The 10,737-nt window shown below is 39.5% G+C and overlaps 1 protein-coding gene across 4 annotated transcripts in view; it reads right to left on the bottom strand.

Annotated features, from left to right (window-relative positions):
• Nucleotides 1-23: 23 nt before the first annotated feature.
• Nucleotides 24-10,737, bottom strand: part of pkd1b (polycystic kidney disease 1b) — a 46,530-nt gene continuing 35,816 nt past the window's right edge. For 2 of the 4 annotated variants that reach the window (XM_014021872.1, XM_014021874.1), the window contains exons 25-42: nt 9,932-10,072; nt 9,545-9,755; nt 9,311-9,434; nt 9,064-9,207; nt 8,538-8,967; nt 8,268-8,379; nt 7,967-8,184; nt 6,871-7,073; nt 6,589-6,786; nt 5,535-5,689; nt 4,960-5,160; nt 4,189-4,363; nt 3,933-4,115; nt 3,744-3,848; nt 3,519-3,653; nt 3,249-3,451; nt 1,292-1,403; nt 24-1,179 (exon numbers count right to left, since the gene is read on the bottom strand). In XM_014021872.1, the coding sequence (XP_013877326.1) occupies nt 223-1,179; nt 1,292-1,403; nt 3,249-3,451; nt 3,519-3,653; nt 3,744-3,848; nt 3,933-4,115; nt 4,189-4,363; nt 4,960-5,160; nt 5,535-5,689; nt 6,589-6,786; nt 6,871-7,073; nt 7,967-8,184; nt 8,268-8,379; nt 8,538-8,967; nt 9,064-9,207; nt 9,311-9,434; nt 9,545-9,755; nt 9,932-10,072 (4,007 nt within the window). In that variant the 3' untranslated portion in view covers nt 24-222. Of the gene's footprint in view, nt 1,180-1,291; nt 1,404-3,248; nt 3,452-3,518; nt 3,654-3,743; nt 3,849-3,932; nt 4,116-4,188; nt 4,364-4,959; nt 5,161-5,534; nt 5,690-6,588; nt 6,787-6,870; nt 7,074-7,966; nt 8,185-8,267; nt 8,380-8,537; nt 8,968-9,063; nt 9,208-9,310; nt 9,435-9,544; nt 9,756-9,931; nt 10,073-10,737 lie in introns of those variants that run through there. The other 2 variants (XM_014021873.1, XM_014021876.1) reach the window with 2 other exon arrangements.

Here is a 10,737-nt window from a genome sequence, read left to right as displayed (position 1 = left end):
GGAAGAAAATGGATGGATGGATGGATGGAGAAACAATGTACAATTTTATTGTGGGTTTTCTCTGAGAACCCTAGACAACGGCAAATGTAAATCAAACCTATGACTACATTACACTAAGCAGAAACCTGTACAATGGATCATTTACAGCACAGTGGAATGAACATCTGCAGCCTATTTGTTTGTCAACTCATAGCTGATGATGACAACTAATGAGCGGTGGCTCTAATTCAAAATAAAATTCTTCATTGGAGGTATTGTGTCTTCTTCCAGTGTGAAAATAGGATCTTCCTCAGTTTCTGGTGCTTCAGAGATCCAAGCCTTCCTCTTYAGTGGAAACCCATTGCAGATACCTTTTCTCTCCTGCTCTTCACTTCTGCGTTTGGTATTTGTAAATGTTAAAGTTTCTTTAACATTTGGTGCAACTCCTAAAGACTGGGAGGTCCTCTGAGCAGCATCAGCTGAATGAGAGCTCCCAGAATGCCATGCTCTTCTTCTGGGGAACTGGAGAGTGGAATATGATGAAGCGCAGATGTGTGCTGCAGATAAAGGTATAGCGGCACCTAAAGATGCCTTGCCTCTGGATAGTTGAGACTGAAATGGTCTTGACTCTGATTCAGAGTAGGAGCTACGTACACGTGGAAAACTGCACGATGAAGCAGCAGAGATCTGTAATGTGGATGGAGAAAAGGAATCGAAGCATGGAAATGAAACTTGTGACTTTGGATAAAAAAGGCCCATTTTTCTGCRTCTAACTTCTCCTGTTACCCTTTCTTCTTTTGGTTCTTGGGACTTTAAAGATGCTCCAAATTTTGTTTCTTTTTTCTCACTGTTACTTATCCTTCTATTTCTTCTCCTGTCTTGAGCTTCCTCTAGTTGAATTTCAAGATTATAAACTTCTTTYATTAACTGGTTGACTCGATCGAAATGAGATAGCAGAGTACTGACAATAGGCTCCAAGCTGTCCAGGATGGGCTGAATATCTAACTTTGACTTGGAAAGTGGCGAGTCTTCAGACCTGATGGAGAGGACTGAGGGTGGCAGATGAGGGGATGAAACTGAGGGTGACAAAGATGGGGAGCAAGAGGAGGGAAGTATAGATGACAGATTGGAGAAATTAGACTCCCGTGAAGATCTAGAAGGAGGGATGTCCATGCCTTCGAATTTCACCCTGTGTCTGAACTGGAAGGAGAAAAGATTACAATTGGCAGGGTTTGCAGCTAGCTGTCACTACTTTTGTTTAGAAGTCTTTCCACTGACRTAATTCATAGACATGACTAAGGTGTTGTATTACCTGTTTGGCCTTAGTTAGTCCCATCCACAGCTTGAGTCTCTTGATGAAAAACTCCACCATTTCATAGTCTTGAGGTTCAATGGTCAAACGAAACAACTCAGTCTGCTTTACCCTTAAGAACACAATAACAAAATTTCATAGTATATAAACATTTAATACAATGTGTTACACTTTAGAAGACAATACAGTATATAAATTGATACATGAGCTATAATGCTTGTAGGTCACAAAGGATATTGCTGACTGTTGATATAGGTAACCTTGATTTGTTTAGACCCCATTTGTTTAGAGTTGCCTTTGACTGTTGTATTTAAAATTTTAACTGAAAGTTCATTAGTTCATTAATCTTTGGTCCAACTTGTTCTACTTTCCTTTATTATGTCAATGTAATTTGTTTCTTTTAATGTTTTCATCATGTATTCACTTTGATTGTCTTATTACTGACATGCGCTATATAAAAAAAACTTGCCTTGGGAGTAAATGTTGACCAACTTTTTTTGCTAATGTACCATAAACCTAACATGTTGAGTCAAATGGGATGAATCATTGTAATTTCTCCCTTTAACCTCCTGCTGTAAAATATGCTGCATATAGACAAGCATAAAAACAACAGCAGTATTTGTTTTTACCCAGTGATGTATCAGACGTTTGAACAGAGGCTTGTGGTTTTGGATGAGAAGTTCGAGGAGGAAAATCTTGTTTCCTTTCTTATTATTATGGATAGAAAAAAAGATAGGGTTGAAAGTTCCCATGGTCAATAGGACCAGACAAGCTACTCCTCAAAGCTATGCATCTTGCTAATTTAAAAACCGGCTGCTGGGAGTGGACCATTTTCAGAGCAGTTACATGTAGAAACATGTGCTGCTTCTCCTAAGTCTTTGCTCCTCCACGGCCTCCTCCTTTATCCGTGTCATGTGTAACCCCTAATTTACACTACATGCGTTCTAGCTCCGCTCCGCTCCAGTCCGACCTTCACAGCAAATACACACCTATTATAATCAATGAGAGTATTTACACTGGCTGCGCACAGTGGCGGTGAACGAAYGACGATCCGTCAAAATTAGAACAGATCCTATTTTTGCCGTACGCCGGAGCTGCGCCGGAGTCAATTTTTAAACATTACGTCGCACCAACAGGAAAAGAAATGAGCACAACATCCGTATTTTCAGACACTTTTAGGCTGGATAATTTGTCAGAATAATGTCAAAATTGCAGCTATTTTAATAAATATATGGATATATTCCTACACAAATGCTGTCAGAATGTATTGTCCTGTTTGGGAAGCAGATGGAAACGTAGCATGAAGCATATGTGTGGACACACGATACACATGGAATTTATTTTGAAACCAGAAGTTTCAGAAAGACGACAGCGAAACAGTTTCAATCAAAGATATCAAAAGCTTTTATATCAATGTTTTCAGCTGTGTTTGGAGTTCGTCTTTCACAGAATTAATTATTTTTTGCTGTGACTTCCACATTTATCACTGAATTTATCACGCGATCTCCTCCATCGGACCGGAGCGGAGCGGAGTCTGTATGCATTCAGACACAAATGAACAGCTGCGACCTGCGCACCGCAGCGGAGCAGAGACGCATGTAGTATAAAATCTGGGGTAAGTGGGTAATTAGGGCATTATACATGAGGATTAGGCTTTTTATGACTTTTATGCTTTTTAAGCTCATAAAATGGGTTGTCACATTATATCGAGTCGCATTGTACTGCATAAATACAACAATCATTGGATGTGTATCCACAACTGATTAACATTTGGGGTCAACTCGATTCAAGGTGACTGCCAAATATAATCAATATTAGCAAATCCTAGATTGGCCTAAATTATGACAATTATTGATGACATCACAATGTTTGGTCACACAAACAAACCAAGGTTTAACTTCTTAGCAAGGAACACCCTAAAAATCTTTTTCAACATGTAATTAAAATACTAATATACCTATATGTAGAGATAATAACTGCTCCGCAGAGTTTAGCCAGCAGCCAAATGCTGCTGCCAAACACAAGTAGTCCATAGAGTGGTCCCAGCACTGGGTGGGCCGTGCAGAGTTTTTGAAGTACCCTCTGGTTACAAAGCATGGACATCACTGAGACCCTGCTTTCCTTCATTGACAGGAAACCATCAAATGACTGAAAAAAAAGCTGAACCAAAAACAAAGCCATGTCAAACACCGGAATGTGTTTTTCAGTGAAACATTTCACTTCATACCATGTTTCCAAGGTGAGTGCAGATCAGAAGGAGCAGCAGCATCAGAACAGCAACAGCCCACAGTTCCCTTTGCACTCTCTGCAGAACTCTGCCTATCGTCACCCACCTCCGCACAAACTTTAAGGTTCCCAGAAGCTGGAGTACACAGCAGCAGAAATTAGCAGGCATTGACTACAGGGTTAAACCTGTGTTGATACAAAATAATGAATGGGAAGTCGTATTTACTTTTAGAACAAGCAGAAAGAGCAGCAGTGCAGCACACTGAGAAGACCTTTCTGCCAGCGAGGCAGCATCTTGGAAGTTGATGAAGTTGTCCGACTTGGACTGTATCTGAATGGTACATACATGCCATTAAATGCTGCTGCAGAAGTACAGCAAGTGGATCCAAATGTTTTTATTTTATTTTTCTTTCACCTTATAAACACACACAGAAGCAAGCGATAGGAAACGGAGCTGCAGAACAGCTGTTGAAAAAGYCAAAAAACTCAAGAGCAGCTGGAACCAGTGATGGCACTGACAGATATACTGAGCACGCTCCGTAACGAAAGCCCACAGTTCCTCAAGTATGATGAGGAGAGCAGAGACGAGGAGAAAAATCTGCAGAACAGTTCAGTCTGTTAAGTAAATCAAAAATACATTATAATTTATATTGCATTTTTTCATTTGTTACCGTTAGGGCTACATGAAGGTCCAGTCCTGAGGATGATGARGGAATGAGGAGTGGAAGGACAGAGAGGAAAGAGGAGATGCCTYGTGTCCGAGTCAGCTCCAGTCGTATAGACACACACATAAACAAGCCTGATTCTCTGTGATGCTGTGTAAAGTCTATAGAAACAGTTTTATACCTAAAATAAAATTAAAAAGAAAAGCACACAGAAAAACAGAATTAACAGAAAGGAAGCATGCATGGAACATTTTTTAAATAACATCTTATTTTAAAAGAGTATACCAAGGTCCTAAGTTTGATTAAAATCTATCCACTTATTTATAAAATACTTTGTTAACAAAAAGAAAGAGAGGACCAAATTTAGAACAAAAATCCTTTACATACCATTAGAAAAAAAATATTAGTGGGGGATCAGTCTTAGCTACTATCGCATTAAGTTTTGACATAATTTTAACATCTGTCAATTTGAGTGACTTAAAAATTTTGCTGACAGATAGACATGAAAACATCATTATAGCTTGTTTTGTTGCATTTAGATGTTAGGTGATTTAAAAAAGAAATTCTAAATGGAATCCTGGACTGTTTAGTTTCAGATCCACAAGTTTTTCAGAAGTAAAAAAAAGTCACCCTGATTTGACTTTTCTCTGATTCTAACAAAGCAAAACAACTTTTTACCTTTGAAAAAAAAAAAAGAATTCAACAATTTCTTGAATGAAAAAGATCAATAAAAATATCTGCAAGCTGCAGTTTTGCACCTGTAACAAACCAACTTACCCTCTCCTGTTTGTGTCTGAGATGTGCATGTCAGCCAGCAGCTGGTGGGTTGTTGAGCTGTTGTTACCTAAAAGGCCAGTCCTGGAGTCACCAGGTGTTTGGGTGAACTGCAGCCGAGGAAGCCCTACAAGCTGCAGCAGGGGGTTCTGGTGGAGGTGCTTCACCATTGTGTAATTGATCCACTGCTCTGCCTCTGACCAGCTGGATGACAGAATAAAGAATCAAGGATTGAGACTGAAAAATATTAAGAAAGCATATATTAAAAACCCAGCAAACCCAACATGTCAGTAACACTAAAACCCTTTTTTATTTAATCACAACCAACCCTAAACACACTGCCTGTCTRTTAACAAAATATCTTGTAAACCAATGAACAGATTTGAATAAAATAAAGAAAATATCCACTGGGTATACATACTGTATATGATTTACTTTTGGAATTAATTCAATTCAAGATCATCATCACAGCTAGCATATAAATGTTTAATTAACTTAGCTCTTTACTGTTAACTCTCATTTTACTGTATTTTTCAGTATAGCCTTAGTTCAAAGTTGAAGTGGAATGTTTTTCTTACTCTTTAAGTGAGGTGAGGTTAGGGAATCCTACAGGTGCTGTGTGAAGATGCTGCCTGATGGTGATGCGCAACAGCTGGGCCTGGGTTTGCYCCAACCTGTCCTGGTAATTCACCATCAGCACCAGCAGTAAAAATACCAGCTGGCAAACACAGTGCTGCAGAGAATATACAAGAGAATTTAAAAATAATTAGAGAAATAGCATTTTCTGTGAAAATGCAATGTGAATGCTAAATAGCTACTAAATGAGTTAGATGTATTTTGCCAAAGAAGTTGAAACTGAGTTGCTAAAGCTAAAAGAAGCAGAWTGCTAMCTTAAAATCAAAARTAGCACAAGCCTAAAAGTAAAATTAGTARCATGCTAGCTTAAAGTTTGCAGTACCAAAACCAAAGCTAAGAACTAAAGCAGCAACTTTTTTGTTCTGACTGTTCCCTTCATCAGGGGCCACCACAGTCAGAGGCATCCACCAATCTGCAACAGCTCACATGTGTGGAGAWGGGGGCCGCCATCTTGTTTGCTTGGGGGAGTTAAAGACCTTGTTCAAAGTGGGGCACATGGGCAAAGATTGGAAGCAGGTGTGAGTGTTTCACCTTTCACCATAATTTTCATCTAATATTTATAGGATTCAAACCAGCAACCTACAGATCCTGATCCTTCCTGAACCTACTGGTTCATCTTCTCTAACCTCTGCGACACCACTCCCCTTAAGCAAGACAAAACTAAAATGTAATAAGATAAGCTAAAAGCTAAAAGTAGAAGCTAAAGAAAGCTAAAGTTGACTTTAAAGAGAGCAATGTTTTCTGAAGGAATTGGAGTTTTTATTTTGTTTCTATGTAGAAAATAATCAGAAATATTTTAAAAAGTTGGGCCTGGGCTTGRTTTGTAAAAGTTGGAAAAATAACCGAATGAGCTGAATGTTTTGGTGTATTACAATAGGACAGAGTATGCAGAAGTATTTATGAACTAAAAATGCAAAAATGCATAAAAACTAAAAACAAATACATATTTCTAGAAAAAAWTTTTTTATTCTAGATGTTTTGTTTTGTTATTCTTGCCCGCATAAGAGATCGCAAAGCTTGTATTTTGCGGGCCTCCTCTTTCGCCTGTAGTAGCCCATAGCCACATGGAGGTCGAATGTTCCGACTGGATTCTCCTGCTGTCCTGACCACAGTGGTCTCTTGAGCCAGCAACTCTTCTACCTCTGGATCCACAGGACCCCACATCACAGTGCAAACCAAGGCTTGCACACACACCTGTTCAAGGGAGATGGAGGTGCAAATGAAAAGAATGTTCCTTTACAGATCTAAGAGCCAGCTGAGCCACATGTTTGACCTCACTTTGATAGGTTCCAACAGTACAGCAGAAGTAAAAAATGCAGTGAGAGCAGACACCAGCCACATGAGTAATACTGATTTGGAGAAGAGACTTCCATAGAGTCCCACCATTGCCAGGCAGGCACCAATAAGGAGAGCAATGAATGGGTAAACAAGACGCAGAGCCCATGGAGGGAGGAACCAGCCTGGCTGACCTCGAGCAACACCTACAGAGGAAAAACAAGGCAAAAAATGAATAAGTTTGAGAATAAAAAAATACCTCTTAACTTGTTGACAAGGCCTACGAACTTGTTGATAATGATCCTGATTGACTGCAGCTGGTAATTATTACTGCTTGCTAAAAAGGACTAGCTTTGTTGGCAAGACTTATTAAATATACCAACACTCAGCAACTAAACCAAAACAAATTTACAGTACACAAGTTAGAATTTTTTACAGCAATTTCTAAACAACTAGAGATTCCAAAATCATCACTTCAGATAACTGTTTGTAAGTTTGAACTATCATTTAATACACATTATTCTTATGAGTCACTGCTTTGCCATGGTCTGGTAGAAGAACCCAGCTGTTACTATGAGATGAAAGAAAATCAGTTAATGGGTTCAGAAACAACCAACAAGACTCAAGTCTGTCTTCTGAAGAAAAGTGTTATGGTCAGAACAGACAAAGATTGAATTATTTTAACTCAATGACATGTTTTGAGGAGTCATAATGAGATTTTTTTAAACCTAGAAACACTGCACCAGCTGTGARGCATGGTGGTGGCAGCTGGGTGTTCCAAAAATACAATGATAGTGAAAAACTGGTTTCTGATTGAAGAAATCAGACTAAGGTTTCAGGGACAACTTTGCCAAAAAAAAAAAAAMCCCATCCTCAGCTCAGTTGAAGACTTTTGGACTGCGTTTAAAAGCTGGATTTATGCTGGGAAACCAGTCACTATTGCTAACACAAACAGACAATTCTGCATTCTCACACACCTACTGTATATTCAATATAGAATCCTCAATAAGCCACAAGCAGGTCTATTGATCTAAGGGCGAAAGTACTTTTTGCTGTGAGAAGAGAGTAAACTTTAATGACCATAAATCTGACCAGTTACCTATACGTGTGGTAGAGGAGGAAGGGACAGATTCATGCAAAGGGTCTGGTAAGAAGGTGCTTGCCATCGAGTCCATTGACCGCACAGAGGACCAATTATGAGAGACTTCCTCAAATAGGGAGGGGTTAGCCTCAGCATCTGGTTGACTGATTTCTGCTTCATCCAGGGAGTCCGAAGAATCCTGTTCTTCTGACCAGCTGCTCCAAGAAGTGTTTGGCCTAGAAAAGTCAATAGAGAAAGTTTAACTGTAACACAAAACTGTTTTCAGAGGCAAATAGAAGGCATTAGAGCTGCTTCTTACGAGGCTGTGAAAGAAGACATCATTTTTGCAGAGTCCCGGCCACTGTCTGAGTTGCTGTTGATTGCATCTGAAGTACCCTCTGCTGCAGCTATTGACATCAGAAGATTCTCTTCTGGCAACAAGATCATAGTCACACAATAATTTTTAAGAATAATTTTGATTAAATTAAATTTGGACCATTCTGTCATTGGCTTTACAAGAATTTTGCAACAACTTTGGCAAAAACCTCTCAAAAACATGTAAAGGTAAAATATATACAAATTTACTCACCAGACAGAGTTAGAAGTGTTGACTTATTGTGGTTATAAACATTAACTGGATTGGGACTCAGGTGGGGAGACTTTTGACATGGCTGAGAAGAGTTGTTGAAACGGAAACTGTCTTCTGTCAAGGAGTGTGAGCACAATGAAGAAAGAAGAGCAGAGTGATGGAATGGAGATGTGTTTGAAGCCAGGTGGAGTTGTTTCACAGCCTTCTTCCTCTTCAGCTGGCGAGTAGGCACTTGCACAGACGAGACTTTGCAGAGATCAGGGGCTAGGGTCATCTTTAAGAGGTCTGAGCCTTCAGGCAAACCGGGGAAGCGATCATGTGATGGCCATGCTGTCACATCCCCTAGATCTGGTCCCTCTATCTGTGGGACCAAGCCAGTAGCAGTCCAGAAGTCCAGGATACTAGAGTCTAATGCCTTGCTTTCCAGAAGCTACAGTCAGACAGAAGAAAATGTGGACTGTAATTCCAAGCAATAAGACAAGGCAAAATAAGAAATGTGCTTTTGTGTGTTTGCATGTGCTCTCACAGATGAAGGACTTTCTTGGAAAAGACCAGAAGATTCTGGAAAAGACAAGAAGGAGGGGCTGGAAATTTCTGATTGGATGTGGCAGATGTCTATTTCCAGAGACCGAGAAGCCGGAGAAGGAGGAATGGACATGTCTAAAGTAACCTGGGTAACAACCACACATCAACACACATCTGAAATTTGTAGTGCAAAAAAATGTGGTGCATCTTCGTCTTTGTTAAAGTATTTTGAAACTTGGCAGAGTTACCTGACTGTGAGCTTTTCTAAACATGAAACCGAGGAAACACTGGAACGGGAAAACTAACAAGGCGATGACCATCCCCAYGGTAACCGTCTCCCAGTTTACCAGCAGATAGGTTGACAAAAGTCCACTTGTATTAGAAGAATATTAATCACTTGCATTTTTTTAATCCTCCAGGACTTAAATTTTAAATATAAGCAGTCTGGCATTTTACTAGTTTGCTGAGGCATATCTTCTCACCTGTGTTTTTCCATCCCAACAGCCCCAAACCACAGAGTACCCAGAGCCAGGTAAAGGTGAAGCGCTAGGGAACAACAGGCAACTCTCTGACCCCTGGTGAAACAGCTGTGAGCAGGTCGTTCCCATAGTGACAACCACAAATGTCTCTCTGCCATTCCAAATATCAGCTGGGAGGTGAGGACTCGTTGAAACTGGGTGAGCTCTTCTGGACCTGGGAAGGACAAACTGAATGGCTAAAATGTAAACCAAAAGGYTAAAATATGGTATTAATGGTGGAAATTTATCAATTTCTAAATAAAAGTAGATCAGCCTGCATGATTATAATAAAGGCATGACAGCAAGAGACATTTTGCACTTATGGGCTGAAACAAATGTAATTAGGCTTACATGAAGCTAGGACTTCCCTTTCTACTGTGCTGTTCTTTTGATTGTCTACAGATAGCCAGTCCTCCAGCACAAAGAAGAACATGTGATCTGTCTGAGGGTCCCATACCACCACATGTTGAATATACCATGATGGGTCCAAACCTGTGTAAAAGTAAAAGTAGAAGATGAATCAAAAATGTAGGTTTCAGTAGATTCCTCACACCTATAGTACATCTAGATTAATGGTTATCTAAGTATGTTTAGCAGTAAGAAGACATTAACTACAGTCAGAAACATCATCCAGTGCCACAATGTTGTACCCTACGTGCCAAACTTTAAAACCACAGGCCAAATGTGGCCTGCAACAGCATAGTTTGTGGCTTGCTAGAGCTTCAAATATGTATTAATGTGCATATGCTGCTTTAAATCCAGCACTGACCATAACTGCATCTTTGTATGTTGATTATTTTATCTGCAAGGTGATGATGACAATGATGATGATGATGATGATGATGATGATGATGATGATGACTTTATTGTCATTCTACAGAGCACAATGAAATTACATATGAGAACACCCATTGAAGAAAAACACACATGACAAAACATGGGGGAACAGGTGAACAGGTCATGTGGCAACCGGGTCATGCTACATTTTAATAGCTGGAAATACACAGTAGGAAAGTTGAGTTTAAAAATTGCTCTGATTCTATGTTTACATCAGAAACATAGGATCATACAGCGGGTAAAATAAGTATTGAACACGTCACCATTTTTCTCAGTAAATATATTACTAGAGGTGCTAATGACATGAAATTTTCACCAGA

The sequence above is a fragment of the Austrofundulus limnaeus genome, unplaced genomic scaffold (genome assembly GCF_001266775.1).
Source record: "Austrofundulus limnaeus strain Quisiro unplaced genomic scaffold, Austrofundulus_limnaeus-1.0 Scaffold309, whole genome shotgun sequence".
NCBI lineage: Eukaryota > Metazoa > Chordata > Actinopteri > Cyprinodontiformes > Rivulidae > Austrofundulus > Austrofundulus limnaeus.
This window is presented reverse-complemented; position numbering and strand designations above follow the sequence as displayed.